The 21,822-nt window shown below is 33.4% G+C and overlaps 1 protein-coding gene across 1 annotated transcript in view; it reads right to left on the reverse strand.

The window, feature by feature from the left end:
* LOC111046614 (sphingosine kinase 2) overlaps window positions 1-21,822 on the reverse strand; it is a 32,861-nt gene that overhangs the window by 6,473 nt on the left and 4,566 nt on the right. The window contains exons 2-8 of the mRNA XM_039428764.1: window positions 14,924-15,084; window positions 10,179-10,357; window positions 8,092-8,191; window positions 6,750-6,870; window positions 4,702-4,883; window positions 2,832-3,036; window positions 443-582 (exon numbers count right to left, since the gene is read on the reverse strand). Of these exons, the coding sequence (XP_039284698.1) occupies window positions 443-582; window positions 2,832-3,036; window positions 4,702-4,883; window positions 6,750-6,870; window positions 8,092-8,191; window positions 10,179-10,357; window positions 14,924-15,084 (1,088 nt within the window). The remainder of the gene's footprint in view (window positions 1-442; window positions 583-2,831; window positions 3,037-4,701; window positions 4,884-6,749; window positions 6,871-8,091; window positions 8,192-10,178; window positions 10,358-14,923; window positions 15,085-21,822) is intronic.

Genomic DNA, 21,822 nt, shown 5'->3' on the forward strand with positions numbered 1-21,822 from the left:
CATAGGCTGAATTCACATTAATTCAATTTGAAAGTGACTCCAACGCGTCAAAACATGTTGTTCATCAATAAAATATAAAAAGGGTTGGATGGTTTTCATTCAATTGCAATAATAGTATCAGAATTAGCCCTACAAAGGAAAAGTGAATATTTTTCTAGAAAATGAAAAGAGAATCTTCAGATGGAAATTACTGAGATATTGCAATTATTCAAAAGCTAATGAATTAATTATTATTATTAAACGAAAATCCAAATTAAATGCTGTCATTCTTGAATAGTAGCGCTCATCGAATTTCTATCTATAGCTGTTTACCCTGTTGTCAATATTTGCAGTAGCAGAGGTCTTCGGGGTGAATTACAGCATTTAATTTGGATTTTCGTTTAATAATAATAATAATAAAAGAGAATCTTTTTGGGTTGAGGCTACAATCATTTATTGTTACCTGAAGTAGGTGAGCTCTGGAAATGCCAGCTTTGATGACAGACAGCCAAATAACTCCATCTGAGAGACGCGAGTCGGGCGCGAAATAACAGTCTGCTGCGATGTGCGACTGGTACACAGCATGCACCATTACAAACTCCCCTGAAAATCAGCATTCAAACACTGTATAATCAACCATTCAAACATATAACACGGTTGAATAAATCTTTAATTTGATGCATTATCTCTCCTACTTCATGTTTTCCTTTCATTTTTATAGCAGCTCTAATGTGGGGGGTGACATTTTTTAACTCTGCAACATGTGTCAACTTGGCGGAAGTACAAGGTGCGCCAGAGAAACTTACTTATTTGAAAGGTCAATAGAAACAAAAGTACTTTAGTTACCGTATTGTTTTAATCTTTTTTTATATGAGAAAAAAATTTCCCAATTTTTTTTCATGCAGTCTTGAAAATGACATCAGAAATGGCGACCCAATTGCGCATACACTGATGAACTCGATTTTTGAAATTTGTATACACTCGTCGCAGTATATCAATCGATATGTTGGCAATGGCGTCGCGAATGTTGTTCTTGAGGTGTGCTATGGTCCGTGGTCGATCGACATAAACCACTGATGTCAAAACCATTTAAAAAAATCGCATCGAGGAAACGCATGTGAAAATGAGCATCATCACTGAAAAAAATGACCGCATCTTCAGGCAGGTAGTCAATCAGCATATCACATGCATTTTGACGGGCAACAAAATCGCGATAATTCAATTCTTGAACAACAGCCAATTTATAGAGATGAAATTGAAGTTCTTCATGGAAAATTCGTCGAACAGTGGAGTCAGAAATTGCCATAGCAGCTGCATGTTTGCGAGCCGAACACCGAGGAGAACGCACAACTGACTGCCTCACTCTTTCGATATATTATGAAACTTGAGAACTTTCCCCTCCAGACGCGCCCCCTCCTGCCTCTCTACATGACCAATTCACCGTGCGGGAATTTTTTCAAACAAGTATGTTTCTCTGGTGCATCTTGTATTTTCAGTAGAAAATATTTTGCAATTCTCTTGCAAATCAAATTAAAGCACTACATAAACAATATTCAAACAGGTTAATAATTGATAGAATTAATGAATTGAATAATCAAATTAATAGATAATATACAAAAACAATTTAATTATTTTACTGTAGAAATATCTGACTTGAAGTTGTTTAATATAATTTATAAAGAACTAGAATTGAATTGTAGTGGTCTAATATGCAGTCCTTCAATTGTCAAGTAAACAGAGAACTTTTTCAAGTTCAACTCCACGTTAATAAATCAACTGAGAAATCAGAAGTCTGTTGTTCTTGATACATAAATACAATATTTATTAAATTTCAGAGAGAAAAATAACACTCACGTTTGTGCGCGACAATTGTTTCGTATACGTTGTGTGCACGTTATTGAACCATAACAGGAAAATAATTATGTCAGTTCACTTGATTGTTTTAGCACGAAACAATAGTCTACCACATAAGTGTTATTTTTCAGCATGAAGTTCAATCAATTATTGTATTTTATTTATTTTAGCGTATGGCGCTACGACACAAATCTTTACGTTATCTAACACAAGTCACACATATTAATAATGAAGTCATCTTAGTTACAAGTTTAAAAAAAGGTGGAACACCTTTTAAAGAAATTTTTAAAAGTTATAAACATACATCTAGTTGATTTAAATATAAACACAAATCTTTATGCTATCTATCACAAGTCACACATATAAATAATGAAGTCATCTTAGTTACAAGTTTAAAAAAAAGTGGATAAATATGCCACTGCATCTGGCGTATCTACCAGGAATCAATTGTATTTATCTGTGTGTTTAACATAGACCAAGAACAACATACTTCTGATATATTAGTTGATTTATTGAGATGGATTCATCATTTTAAATGGATAACATTCTTAATTCACTTACTGACTGACGGACTAGGTTGTACCATAGAGAAAAGATAGCATAAGAAGATATTCATTTAGTAATGTACAATAATTTATTACACTTATGTGAGAAGGCACAACAGGCTTATGCCCAAAACTGTCCCTTTTCAAATGTATACTACAGTCCAAAACAAAATCTAGGTTAAGCTACCATCACTTATTAAAATAACAATCTACACTTTACAATGTAAACAAACAAATCTTCAATATCCCATGATGTTTATGTTCCAAATTTCACTGTTAACTCAAACCAAAGTACCGTAGTCCTTTTTCGTGAAGCTATGCGACATAAACAACCTATACCATGGGGTATCTTCTTGTGCTATCTTTTTTCTATGGTTTCACATTTATTATAAAGGTGACGTCAATCAAGTAACAAGTGTTTTTACGAAAAGAGTGGTGAGTGAAAATACTAACCGCTGATCACCTCCCAACTGTCGGACGGCAGAGGCTGGTTGAGAGGTGGCAGCCGGGAGGCGGGGCCGTAGACGCGTGGCGGGGAGGAGCCACCGGTCGCCTCCACCAGCGACTGGTAGCTGCTACCGGCCGCCGACAGGTACGTGCTGCGACGAGACGCCACCGAGTAGAAGCTGTCGCGCCGTCTCATCACACAATCCGTCACCTAAACACGTACAATGCCTCATGAAGAGCGTTCAATAAGTAGAAAGACAAACTGCCACACCTCAAAAACGTCTCAATTGATAAAAATGAAACTCTCAGGACATGAAGTTGACAACCTTAGGGTGGCCACTAACGACAGGACAAGTGTGTTGAACATGTGTGTTCATCATGCACACACACACACGTTCATCATGCATACTGTCATCAGCAGAAGGCTTTTAACAAAAAACAGCTGTTTGACAACAGTTTCTAACATAAAATAAACAACCAATAACATCAAACAAACCACTGAAAAATAACAAATAAAAATCAAAGATACAAAAACCTAACCTCAAGCAATTTTTTTCGAAGCCTTTCGCTGTGTTGACACAATAATGTATGACGACATGTGTATCTTGCATGTCCGACCGTAAGTGGCCAGCCTCACAAGACAAATTGCGACTCCTCAAAAACGTCTGGAGTTGATAGTCATGAAACTCTCAGGACTTGTAGTCGGCAACCTTACGATGACATCTAAGTAGTTAGTTGTACAAACATATATTGTAAGGATATCCGCAAATATACTCAGTTAATGATAGCGTTTTCGATTGAGACTTGCAGCATGAAACAACTAAAACGTGATGTGATCAGATTTTTTGTAACATCAGAAAACAATGCTGGAAGTGTACAGAGACAATTGTTTAAATCAATTGATTTTTGAATTGAATTGAACAGTTGCAAAGTAACTGACTAAAAATTTGATCACAGCACGTTGCAGTGATAGTCGTCAATGATAATATTGTCATAGCACATTGTCAATGGCAGTTCACACTCCCACTAAGCCGTCGGACCCGGCTGCCTAAAAATCAGTCGTTGTCATGTCAGAGATCCTGACATTGATTTGGTGCGACCTGAAAACTCTGACACCGGACCTGAGCCAGCCAGGTCACTCGGAATTATTATTATTACTATCACTTTTTGTGTAGTTGAGAAGTTGATATTGTGGTAATTATTCATATTGAATGAAAAAGACTAAGAAATTGTCAAAAAAAACACTGATTTATTGATAAATAGAAAGACCGGTTTCGGTTATTACACCATTGTCAATCTCTGATAAACTAAAACTAAATACAAGAGCAGCAGAATTTATACTAGTAGGCGAGTACTGCTATTGGTCGAGGGCATGAACGCCTGCCATTGGCCTAGCTAGACAGTCTCCTCCCCCTCAACGGTGTGACAAAATGGCGGCTCAAGCAACAGAATCGCCATGATAATAAAATTTACTTTTTAGTACAAAATAAGAACCAAGATATCTTTCACATTTGTTTTCTTGGTTCTTATTTTCTACTAAAAAGTAAATTTTATTATCATGGCGATTCTGTTGCTTAAGCCGCCATTTTGTCACACCGTTGAGGGGGAGGAGACTGTCTAGCTAGGCCAATGGCAGGCGTTCATGCCCTCGACCAATAGCAGTACTCGCCTACTAGTATAAATTCTGCTGCTCTTGTATTTAGTTTTAGTTTATCAGAGATTGACAATGGTGTAATAACCGAAACCGGTCTTTCTATTTATCAATAAATCAGTGGTTTTTTGACAATTTCTTAGTCTTTTTCATTCAATTATTACTATAATTGAAAATCGTGGAAATTATTTCAACAAGTTGCTATAGGTTGAATGCTAGCCTAACCTCAGATGAAGTTTCAAGGTTGAGGCAGTCGCCAAAGCTGTTGCTGGGGTAAATGGACGAGTTGACATCGACGCACTCACTGATGCTCCGACTCAGCAGCGATGAACTGCCATTGCGACTCATTGGCAGTCTATCCGCCGGAATCCTCTGGAACGATAAACGCCCTTTGTACGTTCTCAAGCCTACAACAAATACAAAATTATAAACATATTTGATCATTATCATCAACAAGATATCGTTGAAACCTTGGACCATGTAGGGCTATACGATAAACACGGTGGTAGTCAATCAAATCAAATTTATTCTCTTGAACACTTTACAAAGTTGATGTATATTGTACAGAATAACAGTAAATACAATAGTACTACAGTTTAAAATAAAATATAAGCATACATAATAAAGAGTAACAAAATTTTTGAACAATATATACGATAGTAATGAGAAATACTCTTACATAGGCTATTGCCGGTGAGTAAGGGTGAATCTCAAGTCAAAGCCGTTGATGGCAACATGGCTACATATTATTCAATGAATGTAGTAAGTTAAGAAAATCTGGTAGAAGGAAATAATGCTAGAAATAAATGGTAAGTCAAATTGTGATCAATACCATTAATTTTAATTTTCATGAGCACGATTTAAGCTGGAAAACAGTATATTAAACATATTTTTTGCCATACAGTGACGTCACACGGCAATGGAGATGTTCCTTACAACACCGTTTAGCATGAAGATAGGGAACGTCATATCCTATATGGTCAAAGGTTGAAACAACGCAAAATTTGAGCAAAACAGTGTGTCTAGCGTTGAGACTGATCGTTGATAATTAATTTTGTTTTAAGCATGAAGTATGATATTTGAGGAAAATTGGAAGTTTCAAATACATCTTGTTCAATGTTTATCAAATCGAAAATTGATACCTACTGTGAGTGGTGAGTGCCGTTTGCACTGTGCCAGTTTAAACGGAATCTCTGAACTGGATCAAATCTATATTAAGGACCATTTGCATACTGCCAGCTTAAACGAAATCTCAGTTTAAAGTGAATCAAATATATAATTATTAAGGGTCGCTTTCTCCACAGTTGTCAAAGTTTTTTACTATTAAATCCGTTCAATCAATGCATGGTTGCATTATTTATTATGTTGTGTTTCAATTGAGTCAGCTGATTAGAATTTGAGTTTGACGTTTTTGGAGAAAGTGATCCTTAGTGCCGTTTTAACTGAATCAGATTAAGGCCCGCCGCAAAGTAGACCCACGCTAATCCACGAAAAGCAACCCACGCCGTGGAATGTTTTGTAAACCATTTCTAGGCTTTCCTAGACATCTGTGTAATACATGCAATGAATAATCCACTTGTCGGCTGATTGATTATGAATAATTCTATAGCAATGGTTTACAAAAAATCCCATGGCGTGGGTTGCTTTTCGTGGATTAACGTGGGTCTACTTTGCGGCGGGCCTTAGTGCCGTTTAAACAAAATCAGATTAAACGAAATTTAACTGTAAACTGGATTAAGTCCATATCAAGTCTCATTCGTTATAATGTAGTTCACAAGCCACTAGCTAATTAAAATCAGATTAAACTGCGACTGTGCAAACGGCCTTTAGTCTCGTTTGTTCAATGTGGTTCATTTTTAGATTAAACCACCAGCCATTCAATTCAGTCCAAGTTTTCACTGTGTAAATGACCTTAAATCTGTTAGGTGCTTTTCAAGACTTTTATGTCAGTCTCAAAATTCAAAACTTAAAATATATCAATTTTTTGTTTTCGAAGTGAAATATTTGAAGAAATTACGTTGGTTTCGTATTCGTAATCTGTATTTGGATTATTTATTATTCAAATGCCAAAGAATAGAGTTTCACTGTAAGCTGGCAGCATTGTTCACATGGGAAGCGTTGGTGTTATGTATACGGAATTCTGACAGTTTAAAGTAAATCCTACGAAAGGATGATTTACTTTTTTATTGCGCAAATGACACTTTTTTTAACAAATGACACTGAATCACTTTCAACACTGAAAAAGTTCTTGGATAAAGAGTAAAAAATCTCACCAATGAGCCGAGCGACACTCCATATTGTGAATCGCTGACTTCCAATCGCTCGTAGTCTTTCACTCTCAACATCTATGTCTGACAAAAGACCCCAGCCAATCGACAGAAACGAAAAATAAACCTGAAACAAACAACGGGGTTCACTCAACTTTATTAAATTTTCGACATTTCAAACTATTTATTTTTTAGATGATGCTTATTCAATCAATATAGATTGTAAACTTTATCAGTAGGTAGCTGCTTTCCAAGAAGTTAAAGATGGATTCCCACGTATCAGTATCAGTAAATGTGTCCCGTATAGTGAGAATATTTTTTCCATTGGATTATTATTGTTTGTTATTATTATGTTTGTTTCTGTTCATAATGCGAACCACATTGATTGGTAACAGATAGACAAGCCATTAACACAATCTCCCTGATGATCTGATGGACTCATCGCTCGGCATACTCGCTCGGCCGGGCAGAGTGAAATAGTCCAATGAAAGTTATATTTTCACTTTGCTGGTCACGTTCAGTGATACTGATGTGTAGGAGTCCAGCTTAAGTATTCATATTTAGAATATTTGAAAGTACACTTTATGTACATTGTTTTATCATTCAGTCAGTACAGTATCCTACATTTTTCATAAACACACTACTAAGCAAGTAATACAAAAGTATTTAGGTAAAAATCAATAATATAAACCAGTTTTTGATCAAACTTTGATTGATTAAAAAGCATTGTAATACAGAACCGTTTTTATTAACCTTAGTTGCAAATAAACATAAAATGTGTATGGTGACCATCACGGAAATGCGTGTAAAAGATATTACGTGTTAAAGATATAGACGCCGAAGGTTTGAATTTTCAATTCCACAAAATCAGTAACTTATTTATTTAATAGGGGTATTCACAATGTTGTTTTAGCCAGCTAAAGTGCTATTTGATAACTCTGGATTGTGAACGGATCTAAAACCAACTGCTATAGAGCTCCAAGCGGATAATGTTGTGTAACTCAAAGTTTATAACCTCACTTTTGCTACCAAATATGACCAAAACAAATATGGCCGCCGTTTTAAGAGTTAGCGTATTCAAACCTGCGCCTATTTTTTTTCTAACGTACTATAGCATTGAGTTAACACAGACTTAGCAAATAGCAGGAGTTAGCAAATAGCTCGACTTAGCCAGCTAACTCCAACATTGTGAATACCCCTAATATAGAACCATCGAGAAAACATAGCATAAACTAAGTCTTAGCATAGCTTATGCTATGTTTTCTCTATGATAAAACTCACCTGAGTAGTTTTGCCACCTGTAAACACGAGTTAGATACAAATCAATAAATCAGAAAGCGTTCCTCACCTGAGATTCAGTTTGAACACGGACCAAATCCATGGGAGCGGCAACACCCCGAACCACGTTCAGGGTAGATATCAGTACGGGATTATGGTCGTGAGGTTCACTGTAATAACATTGTTTTGCTTTTAGATTAAAAAAAAGGCAAGGGATATGAATGAAGGGTGAAGTATTCCACGATAGAAAAATAATTGGAACATAATGAAATGAAAACAATTCAAAGGGAAGGGGGTGATCAAAACAGGGTATCACAACAGAAAAATAAGAGGATGGATGGATTACTTGCAGGGTTATAGTCACCCACTAGTATACAAGTCGCATATGTATAAATAGTAGTATACTAAAGTAAATTCGTATTGCTTTTGTTGGTGGGGAGTCCCTTGCGGGAAGGTCCCAACGCCTGAAGTATAGTAGTATATGTATGTATATTTGGATGCATAAGATCACGTCAAAAATTTTAACACCTACACACAAAATAGAGTGTAGTAAGGTCATAAAAGCAAACACATTTTGGAGTATCATACATGTAAATGTATAACTATGCTATATCTAAGGCGGGATGCACACCGGAGAAACGCGTTTCGTGAAAAAAGTTTCAGGAAACGTGAAACGAAAGTTGCTCGCAATCGACTGATGATCAGATTAAGCAGGGAACGTTTCTTTTGTATGCATGCGCGAGTGAAATGGATTGCATGAAACAAGTTTCATGAAAGAGGGCTTCACGAAATGCGTTTCTCCGGTGTGCATCCCGCCTAAGATTGATGATATAAATATTTCAGGTATGTACGAGAATTTATTTTTGAAATTGCAGAGGGATGAGAGTAATAATAGTGTGCATGTGCTGATTTTCTTGCAATCTGTTTTTCACATACACCGACAGGGCACCTAAGCATACTAGCCAAAGCTAGGCTGTGCAAAGGCTAAAAATAAACTTTCTACTGGTGATATTTCCAAAATGTTTCGGTTTGTATACATCAATCTTCCAAAATGAATATTTTCTCAGGAAAACATTTTTTCCGATCATTACTTTTTGAGATATGAGCGCCTAAAGTTTAAATCTTTGGGACAGAACATTTCGAATTCGGTAAGCGATTAATCAATGAGATTTAGAGGATAAATTCTTCATGGTATTGTTGATTGAATAAAACAGAACTTTTCTGAAAATATCAATTTACCAAAAATGACCAAATATAACTTTTAGTTGAGTTATTTTTAGTTAATAATATTTTTTTTAGAATTACATTCTCAAAAATTGATATTTTCAGAAAATTTTTGTTTAATTGAATCAACAATACCATGAAGAATTTATCCTCCAAATATCATGGATTTATCTCTAACCGAATTTGAAATGTTCTGTCCCAAAGATTTAAATTTTAGGCGCTCATATCTCAAAAAGTAATGATCAGAAAAAAACTTTAGTGAGAAAACTTTTTCATTTTGATAGCTTGATAGTATACAAATAGAAATACTTTGAAAAATATCGCCAGTAGAAAGTTTATTTTCAGCCTTTGCACAGCCTTAACGTTATTGAACTCTGAATATGAAAAGGTTTTGATACTATAGATTTAAAATAATTAACAGTAAACAACAAAAATTTTGTTCAAGAGACAATCAAAAAGGTGTATTCCTATTATCGACATACATCAATTTACAAGAAATAAGTAGTGAAGTAAGGAACATGGTTCATCTCGTAAGGAACATCGTTGTATTAATAAAAGCAGGAATATCATCAATAGATTTGTTGATGTAAGGAATCTATTGATGCACACACAAATACTTGGACAACCAAAGTTTGTATAATCTGTTTTTTTTTGTTTTGTTTTACTTGCTTCACAAAAATTAATAATATTTACAGAATGACCAGTTAACAATGATACATCCCATTTTTATCTGTTCAAACAATAATATCAAACACACAGCACAACTACTCAGATAACCGAGAGGTCAAGTAAACTTCACCAATGATAACAAACCTATTTTCTATTGTGATGAATTATAGTCAAATAACTATTTTGGATAAAAACTTACCTCAAATCAAGTGACAAAATGACTTCAATATTATACATAAATAAGTGTTAGAATGATTATCTTACTTGTAAGCGTAACTAATTGCTTTGGCAAGACCATTCCCTGACCCACAAGGTATAATACCAAGTTTTATCCGTTCTATCACCGGTTCCCAGTCCAAACGTTCCAGGAGTCCATTGATCACTTCGAATAGGATTCCATCTCCTCCAACAACAACTATACCACCTCCATATTGATTGATATCCTGAAAAATGGAGCATCAGTGTAAATATCACATAGAGGAAAATTATAACTTCCAAGAGAGCTTTGTCATACAATATTTTTCTTATTTTTTTATAATATATTAATTAGATATAGACAATAAATATAACTAATTTAATGATAAATTGGAATATATTTAAATAATATAAGTAATATGAAAAATAAAGTTAAACAAAATAATTATTATTATTAAACGAAAATCCAAATTAAATGCTTTAATTCACCCCGAAGACTTCTGCTACTGCAAATATTGACAACAGGATAAACAGCTAGATGGAAATTCGATGAGCTTGTTATCAATATTTTTTCAGTAGCAGAAATCTTCGGGGTGAATTACAGCATTTAATTTATATTTTCGTTTAATAATAATTAATTCATTAGCATTTGAATAATTGCAATAACTCAGTAATTTCCATCTGTTAACAAAATAAAGTATCGTACAATCAATTAAAAAACAAATAAATTTTACGGAAAAGTTGTTTCATAAGGAATAACAACATGTATACTCGCTGTTAGTTCATTCATACTTTGAAAATACATTAGACTTTTAAACTATTTTAAACAATCAACTTATTCATTTTATTTATTTTTTTTAATTAACAAAATTTGGAGACACATAAACATAGCGCTTAAACTATTTTATTAAAATAATTTCATAATCGGATTTGGAAATAACTAATTGTTTATATCTTTCCAATAAATTATAATTATACCTTGAATGATACATGAATATTTAATTACTGAAATTGTATTTAAAATAAGTCGTTACCTATAATTCCATTTTGAGTAAGCAGTAGGATGAAAATAGATTTCGTAAGAATGAAAGACAACAACGGAATATTAACTATAAACTATTTACAGACTATGAACAAGCTCAATTATTTCAATTGGCCATCTCACACTGGGAGGGTTCACGAATCATCACTGATAAAAAATTCTCCGTACAATCCTCTTCTTCTTTCCTTATAAGATTGAGAAAAAACTGTCATGATATTAAATCTATTATGTAATAGGCACATTATTTTGAAGAATTCAAGAAATTACAGATTTCTTAATAATCTTGAAAAAAGACAAGAAAACAGCTTTCAAAAATTGTTTTTATCGAGAATTGTTATATTTCAAGAACATTTTTTGCATTACTTCAAACACTATTTATTATTTGATGATAATGGTGTTTCGTTATGATTCAACCCGTAACTAAAATTGTTTTTTTCCATAAATATTTTGGTGCTATTATAATACCACAGCCGCCTCTAATACACCTCTAGACGTTGCAATATCGTAGGCCGCGGCCTTGTATTAGAGGTGGCTATGATAATACTCATTTTCAATTATTAGTCTTGTTTTCTGTGATTATTATTTTTAGTATAGTGAATTATTTATTTGAAAATTTCTATCGAATTCCTTTTCAAACTATTTTTCTAATATTAATTTTGAATATTGTTAGTATATCATCTCGACTCATTCATTCTCGTGCTACTGCGCGCTATGAATCGCTGCTTGTCAAGCTATCCATCCAAGATAAGATCGTTTCTATCTGTGTTGTTTATTTTGCTCCCGAATCTAACCTGGTTGACTATTGTGACTTCTTTGATTTCATTGAGGGATGCAATGAAATTTACTCTCATGATTTGTTAATTGTAGGAGATTTCAATCTAAGTGAGATAAATGGTACCTTGTGTCACAATACTGTGTGGGGGACAGGTAAATATGCCAGGCTAAGAAACTTCATGTGCCTTTTCAATCTTAAGATGTACAATAATGTATTAATGCAAACTCTAAAACTCTTGACTTGTCTATGAGTAATCTGCCTTTGGTTGTTTTACATGAAACTAGTCCTCTGCTTGCAGAGGATCCGCATCATCCAAGTTTGGATATTAGTTTTACCGTTAAAGAAAGCCAAAACAGCCTCCTTTAAATATTGAGTATTATAACTTCAAAAAAGCGAATTTCCTTGAATTTTATTTAACACTCAGAGATTCTGATTGGAATAGTTTATATGAATTTCATGATGAAGATCTGGCTCTTGATTATTTCTATGAATTGATGAATAATGCCTTCACTTTGCATATACCAAGAATAAAAAAATAATTAAATCTAGGTATCCAGTTTGGTATACAAGGAATATAATTCAAATGATTAAATCTAAAAATAAGTGTGCGCGTAAAAATCGTTCTCCAGATACTACTTGAACAAATTCATAGATTTAAGAGCGTCAATAAATCAGAAATAAATATAGCTTATCAGAGGTACATAGACTCATTACAATGCGACATTAAATCCAATATGAAACAATTCTGGAATTACGTAGGGAGTAAAAAGGAATCAAGGTCAGTGGCAGATTGTTTTGAATGGAATGGATGTAAATATACCAGTCAGGAGGTGCCTCAGGCATTTGCTGATTATTTTCATTCAACCTATATTAATTGCAATAACTCTTGATAAACTTCAAATAAAATTTATCTCTGAGGAAGAAGTCAACTCAGCCATAGATGACATGAAAGCCACACGCTCTTGTGGACCTGATAGAGTGCCAGGATATATAATAAAAGGATGTAAGGATATACTCACTAAACCCTTGAAATTTATCTTCAATTTGGCTCTCAAATCAAATAAATATCCTGCAAAATGGAAAGTTGCTAGGATAACACCCATCCACAAATCTGGTGCTAAAAATATAATCGGAAACTTTCGACCGATTGCTATTTTGAATTCAACAAGCAAGGTATTTGAGTATATACTTTACAGTAAAGTATTTAATCACGTAAAGCCTGTAATCTCCCCTTTTCAACATGGGTTCATGCCTTCGCGATCAACGGTTACTAATTTGCTGCAGTTTTCCCAATCTGTTTCCTCTGAGCTAGATGTACAAGGTCGCGTCGATGTAATTTACTTAGATTACAAAAAAGCATTTGATACAGTAAGTTTCACAGTACTTTCAAATAAGATGAAAGGTTTCGGACTGTCTGAGAGTCTGATTACATTTTTTAAAAGTTATCTCGTTGATAGGAAATCTTATGTATTATTCAATAATCAGAGGTCTCTTGATTTCACCAACACATCAGGTGTCCCTCAGGGATCAAATCTTGGCCCATTATTGTTTTTATTGTTAATAAATGATCTTCCTGATTACATTGAAAAGTCCCGTATTCTGCTGTTTGCTGATGATGTTAAGCTCTTCAGGCCTATAGCTAGTATTCATGATTGTGTCTTCTTGCAGCTGGATTTGGACGGTGTTCAGAGGTGGTGTGAATTGAATAAATTAGAAATCAATATTTCAAAAACCAAGTTCATGATCTTTACCCGCCAAAAGAATCCCAGACAATATAGTTATAAAATAAATGATACTTTTCTGGACAGGGTAACGAGTATGAGAGACCTGGGAGTCTTGATGGACCCAGCACTTGAATACAGGGATCATTTGGCTCATGTCATGAATTCGGCCAATAGATCACTAGGGTTTCTCTTCGTAATTGTAAGCCCTTCACTAGATGTGAGGTCATATTGAATATTTATAATGCAACAGTGAGGAGCAAGCTAGAGTATGCAGCACTTGTTTGGGAGCCATCACAGAGCACTGCCGTAAATGATTTAGAGATTATTCAAAATAAGTTATTGAGGTATCTTTATTTCAAAACGTATAATACATTTTGTCCAATAGCTTTTTCCACCGAAACCTTAAGGTCAACATTTAAAGTCCAAAAATTAAAAACCAGAAGATCCATTAGAGCATTAATGTTATTATATGACATTCTAAATAATAATATATTCATGCCAGATTTCATCAATTTGTTAAATTTCCATGTTCCATGCAATAGACCAAGACTCAATATGCTATTTCAGATACCGTTTGTCAGAACCGTTCACCATTTCAATTCCTACCTGAATAGAACAATGAGATTGTACAATAGACTAAACCCATTCCTTGATCCCTTCTATGACCGCTTCAATACATTCAAAAAATCTTGTGAAAAATTATGCTGCTCAATTGATGAATAAATTATTATTTTTGAGCTCTACTAACTCTCCTTTTTTCAACTGTTTCTTCTTTCTTTTTATTTAAATATTTTTCATCCTATACCCTTTTACTAACTTTCTGAATCTGACCAATATATCGTTCTCTTCTAATCTTATTAGTTATAGCCTACTGAATTGTGAATACTTATCTCAATAATTATTATTAAACGAAAATCCAAATTAAATGATATAATTCACCCCGAAGACTTCGCAGTAGCAGAAGTCTTCGGGGTGAATTACAGCATTTAATTTGGATCTTCGTTTAGTAATTTTATTATGATTCATTAATTAGCATTTGAACAAATGCAACTTTAAATTTATTTCCATCTTATCTCGATGTATTCAGCTGAAATAAACATGTTAGCCAATAAGTAGCCTATATATCAAATAAATACAAGAACTGTAGACTCCTCCAGAATACGAGTGACACTACATTGACAGGAATCATTCTAACCAACTGCATAATAAACATTGAAACCAGTTCACTCAAGAATAATTAACCGCATTTGAATGGGTAGGCCTACTTGCTTACCTGAGATCGAACCAGGTTTCTGGCATCTTGAGCATGGCGTGTGACGTGAATGTCGTAATTGATATCAGCCTCTGTGAGAATAGGAACAACTCTTTGCTGGAAGATATCACGAGCCTTTCCAACACCACTTTTCGGATTAATTATGAAGAACACTTTGTTATCTGAAAAACAAATTAACAGTTTTTGCTGAATATGCGTTGATGTTGTGAAACTTCTCCATAACTGAAAAACACTATTTTATCTTTGTAAAATTGGAATTGACAAGAATAGAACAGTGTTTTTGCTAGCAAATTAACATTTGGTAATGAGTATTGGACTTGAATAATTATGGAATATACTTATAATTTGGTAGAAGTTACTGAAGGTAACACATTGTTCATAAAAACTTCTGAATGAACGTAATAATTATTACCTTTAAAAAATCACCTTCTAAATACTAAAATAAACTAAAAAAAAAAACTGTTTTACAAATCTAGGTCCATGACATTTATAATCAGTGAACTAAAGAGTTTATCTTTTTTAAAAAATGTTTGAAATCTATTATAATATCTAGGTCATAGTGGAGAAGGTCAATTTCCTTATTAATTATTAATATAATTATATATAGTGAGGTCCTTGTTATAATGGTAGTGGAGAAAGATAGGAGAACAACGTTGCCGATCCTCACTGTCTAGTCAATGCCTTCTTGACGGTAGCTGATACAGGTTTATTAATGTTTAATTAATTAACAATATTAATTGTTCATCTTAGTTTAAAATAATCCATTATATTTTATTAAGCAAGAAATTATATTTTTCAATAATTTCATAATGAATTTTCATAATTAAGATGAAATATTTTGTGAATTATAAGCCGATATTTATTGATTGATTGATTCATACAATACATCATCAAAATGATAGGGAGAGAGAAAATAAGGTAACCTTTTGCTATTCCTCTCCCAAATTTAGATAAGGTTACACATAGTCCGAATTAGGTTAAGCTAATAGGTTAATCTGGCAACAAAGCAAAGCGAGAGAGAGATAGCGCTATCCGCTTTGTTGAATGAAAGACAAGGAAATCAAAACCATTGCTAATCAAACACTGCCATTATAACGTGGATCTCACTATACTAATTAGCATATTATACATATTTTCCTTAACATTTTTTGGCACTTAATCATCTGTCTAAATTTATTTAAATTTGTATCATATTTGGATGTAATTTATTCAATCATTACTGTACTCGTTAATAGACTCCTAAAACAGCTATTCTTCTGAGCAGATCTGAAGCTATCAGATTTGCTAACTGATAATGAATCTATCAAGTTACCAATTCCAAGTCGTTGATAACAGTGGCATAAAAATATAAATGTCAACATTCTTTTTAGAATTATATTAATTGATTCCTTGGAGTTTGAGTGTCCAAGTTTCTAAGAGTTAGAGTCAACAGTGTTTCAGAGAATCATCAAGTTCCTTTCCGTTACTTATTCTCTTACTCCGTTACTTATTCTCTTACTCCGTTACTTATTCTCTTACTCCGTTACTTATTCTCTTACTCCGTTACTATTCTCTATTCCGTTACTTATTGACGACAAGCATCAACTGAATGGAGCATTTTTTCTTTTGAATTCATTTAGAGATGTAAATTTTATTTCTAAAATCATTCATTTTTTAAAGATGTATCAACGTTTCATTTCACGACTGATTTTGAAATGGTCGATACCGGTATAGAAAAATCTAATACCTCAATATTAATGAGCTATGTACATTCTTTCAGTTGTAAAGGGTGATGAACTGTGAATAGAACACCACAATACATGCGATAGCTGGGCTATTCAGATAAGCAAAGAAAAGAAGCATTTCAACGCATAATTTGAATTGAGTGGATGAATGACATCTTTCAGTTTTCAATGGATACGCTCTACGATCAGAACGATGATTTAGAGCCGAAACTGAATAGGAACAAACACAATAATCAGGTTTCACTATTATTCAGCCTTGAAACGTGATTTTAACAGCTCAAACGAGAACTCACAAGACGAAAATTGATCTTTCAAACATAATGAATCTTCAAAACAACTACGGTACAGTACTATTCCGGCCATTCGATGTTTACTGATTTGGGAATAAGCATGAAATACTCAAAACCGACTTAACGGGTTTCACCAGAAGGGGAATTAGAGAATTGGCATTAGAAAATTAAATTCACTTTCTCCTTTCTTGATAAAAGCAAGTGAGGAGTAAATTGCCATATGCCATAATCAAACTCAGCAATAAAACTTAAAGCAATTATTTTTATAGTGATAAATTCAACAACTGCCACACACAAAGTAACAAACTATACAAAGATTACCTCAGATTTTAAATAAATTGGAAACAAATTTTATTAATGACTAGCAGGTAACCCGTGCTCCGCAAGGGTCTAGTTTGAAACTTTACAAACTGAAAACTTTACTTAATAAAATCTTTAAGAATATAAATATAACCATCCTCGGTTAACTATATTTCAAGAATTTCAAGTTAATCAGTCCAGTAGTTCAGACGTGATGATGCGTCAAACATAATTTTCCTAATAAGCCAGTTCTTTCCTTTATAATAGTATAGATGAACGATTAAAAAAATATTTTTTTCAATATAATATACAAAATACGATGAAATTTATGCGATTTTTATCATTGATTACATATTTTTTCAATTTGATGATGAATCTGGTTTGGCTGGAGTAGAGCTCAAGTATTTTTAGTGACAAAAATAAGCATCTAATATTTTAGCATTTTTACAGCAATGAGCGAGCACAAAGAGGGATAGAACAGAATTATTTAAGTCACTTATCAACAAATTATCAATGTCTCCTATCAACAACAGATTAATCACTGAGATAGTTAAAAATTGGACTAAAGAAAAATTTGCAAAGGAATATAATTTTATTCATACTTTTTTCCATTACAAGCAAATATTGATTACCATAATGTTGTACCCTGTTTTCCATCTAATTTTATGTATAAGATCACCTTTCAATTTAATTGACATATTATATTCTCAAATATATTAATAATACAATATTATAAGTACGATACAAATTTTAGGAATAAATTTCATTAATACACGTAATTTTCTAAGAAAATATTAATTACTATTATGTAGCCTGTTTTCCTTCTCATTTTATGGATAAGATCACCTTTCAATTCATTTAAATTCCTTTTACTTTTTATTTCACATTATCAACTTTCATTTCTTTGAATTATTCAAATACAATACTCATTTGTTTTAATAATTACAGTTATAATTATTCCTAAATTTGTAAATTTAATGAATTTTCAATATTTTTCTGTTAAGCTATAAGAAAAATAATGTTTTTGATTTAGGCTAATTTGTTGGATAGAATAAATTATTCTCACGCATTATTTATTACCCATATGAATGCACTATTTCAATACAAAAGTAAATTTAATTCCAACCCAAGTCCCTAAAACATATTTTCTTCTATGGAAGCATTATTGTTGTAATGATAAAGGAACAAGCCTGAACTGTGCTTAACTGCGCACTAAATATTGTTTTCAGCACGAAGCTGAACAAACAGCACGTTATACAGACTCACTGAAGCATTATCAAAAAATGCTGCAGAAATAAGCAAGCATGAAAGAACCAATAAGGAAATAGTGAAGATACCGAGAACGGTTCGATTTTCTTTGCAAATTAGGAAAGGAGAAAAGTTTTTTAAAGCGATTTTTTTGCATTTTTCAATATGAATTTTTCATAATTAAAGAAGATGATTTTCCATTTTAAGATTTTTTAATTTTTGAAATTATATTTTTTAATTTGATCATTTTTCGAAGTTATACTGAGATAAGAGGTAAAAACATCAGTAATTTTTACCTCATGTTCTAAATTTTAAGAAAAATAATTCAATCAACCCTTCTGTAACAGAAAACAGGATTCTGAAATTCAGTCTTGAATGGTTATAACAAATAACATGAAATCATTGCTGGAGTGAATGCTAATGATGTACAAGTTTTTAAATGAGAAAATAAACTGGTTGTTTAAGTTAAGTGCCTGACCTGTCTAGTTTTCTAACATTTAAAGCAGTCACTCCTAATTCTTCTGAACTGGTGGCAAGGTTATCATATAATATACATCAACTAGAGAAATGAAATGCAGTATTTCATAATCAATATGAAACCCCTGAAAAAATTAAGAATATTTTTGTGGTTCAGTAGCTTGGTTTATTCTTCTACCAAATTTCATATAATTTTGAAGAAAGAAGGGATAAATATTCCAGACATTTTTGATAGGTAACTTTTCATAAAACATATCAAGTTGCAATACGTTTTTCAATTATTGTAACAGCATTTAGGAGATCCAGTAAATTTATAATATTGTGGACCAAAACTAAAAAAGATTATAATTTTTCAATGTAGAGTGTATTTTAAATGAAGGATTGTTGGAAACATTATGCAACGTTCAAGCGTATAAACGTAATAAATTGTTGCTAAATGTTGAATACTGTGAACAACAGGCAATAATGATTGCATCTGGCGTTTTGTGCTTTGTAATTATCCTTTTGTAGTTAATTGCATGACAATTTTGGAGCCGACCTTCACATGCAGTTTCCGCAACACTGGCTTCTATTGAATTTAGCCTAGGTACCTATTTTGGAGAGAATTATTAAAAGCAAGCAATAAACTCAATCGTTATGAACTAGATAATATCTATACTCTATAGTATACGAGTAGTACTCGTAGAGTATACTATAAATGAAAATTTTAAAATGGATGTTAAAATTGGATGTTTTTCACGCCGTTGTATTAATCACTCAAGTTGTTTTAATAATACTTAAATAGTTTATGTATAGGGCTATATCCTTCATAGATGCGATCGCTAAACTATTCTCATCTATATTGTTGAACCGATTAAAAACTTTGGTGGAAAACACAAAGATATTACATGAAAATCAATGTGGTTTTCGCGAAAGTTAATCGGCAATAGACATAATTTTCGTATTATATAATATGATTAGGAATAGTTTGAATCCACCCAACTGTATTGCTTTTTCGTAGATTATAAAGGAGCATTTGATAGTATTGACAGAGATTCTTTATTTTTCAAGTTGAATGAGCTAGGAGTTTCATCGAGGTTTGTAGAGATCTTGAAGAAATTAAATCAAGAGACTAGAGCTACAGTATGGTGTGGAGATGACAGAGGTTTGACAGATCATTTTATTACCGGAAACGGATTAAAGCAGGAATGTGTGATGTCTCCTTTGGTGTTTGCCCTATTTTTGAATGATTTGATTGAGTATGTGGGTGGAGGTGTGTATGTGGGCAACAATTTGATCAACTCTCTGCTCTACGCGGATGATGTGGTTCTCATGTCGGAGAGTGCGCAACAACTGCAGTCAATGATAGATAGGTTAAACGAGTACTGGATTCGGTGGAATCTAACAGTTAATATGGCGAAATCGAAGATAGTTGTTTTCAGAAGAGGTGGAGGATTAGCGGCAGAAGAGAAATGGAAGTTTGGGGGTGACGAGATAGAGGTTGTGGATACATATAAATATCTAGGCGTAGTTTTCTCAGACTCGAGATTGTCACTTACCGAGCATTTCAATGGCAGATTAACAGCAGCAAAATTTGGGATTAATAGCGTGTGGCGCAATATCTTGAATGAAGAGGCACCTTTATCCATGAAGTGGGTGATATTTGAAACAATAAGTAAAGCTGTCGTGACATACGCGGGTCAGGTTTGGGGGGATATGGAGTGAGAAAAGTTTGAGATATTTTAAAGATAATTTGTTAAGAGAATATATGGTTTGCCAAAAAACACGCCAAACTATATGATTTATCTGGAGACCGGAAAAGATACTTTGTGGCTGTATACGTTGCGAGCACACACTAAATACATATTGCACTCTTTCGAGCTCTCGGCTATGCGATATCGATCAATGATTACGAAGTACTGTTTAAAAGAAACATGTGGATGGTATGCGGAATGGACTAGGATATTGAGTGATATTGATATCGAATTTCCGATAGCAGCGCGCAAACTGGCAAGCGGCGAATTTCAGACAGGGTTGGGAGGCAACATGGGAGCGGGCACTGATAAAAATAAAAACAAATTTTCCAAATAAATGGCTAGAAAGACGAGAGCGTTCCCAGTTCCATGAGGTGTACGCAGCTGTCAAAATTGATAGTCAATAGATTATATCAATGATAAACTTAAAATGCTATCCTCTAAAGAAGGCTGTGGCAAGGCACAGAATCCTCCTATCTCCTATCTTTCTCCACTGCCATTATATTGTGATAAATTACAATTTGAAGCAATTTTGGACATTTGTAATGATGAAGATGATTTTGAAATTGTTTTTTTTCTGTGAGAATTGGACATTGAGTTTCAACCTTCTTTAACCTCAAAATTGTTCCAGCAATCAGATTTTTAACTTAAATATGTGTAACGCTAGTTCGCCTCCATGGTGCACATTGGGTAACGCTAAATGGACTAGCAAATAATGGCGGTCAGACAAACTTATGTTCTCCTGATCGAAAACTACACAACGTCTCAAAGAAATTGGAAATATACAGTGTAGCCTATATCTAGGCATTTGAGACTTTTGAGCTATATATTTGTTGTGTATCTGCCATACGCTAAATAAATGAATATCAATGATGAGAATAGGCGTAACGCTATATCATTTATATTTAAAGCGAGAGGGGGATTATTTTCATTAAATCATAGCCTACATATAGGAGAAGGATTGGTATTTGTTTGATGTGTAGCATCAGAGAAACAGAGGATACCTTTCATTTTATCGGTAGCTGCTCCATACTGTTAGAGATAAGGACGAAATGGCTGAAAAGGAGGTCAATGGAAGAGATCAGTGATAGATTACTTAAACGGTAAATGCTGGCAGAGTCTGGTCG

This window comes from Nilaparvata lugens, chromosome 5 (genome assembly GCF_014356525.2).
Source record: "Nilaparvata lugens isolate BPH chromosome 5, ASM1435652v1, whole genome shotgun sequence".
NCBI lineage: Eukaryota > Metazoa > Arthropoda > Insecta > Hemiptera > Delphacidae > Nilaparvata > Nilaparvata lugens.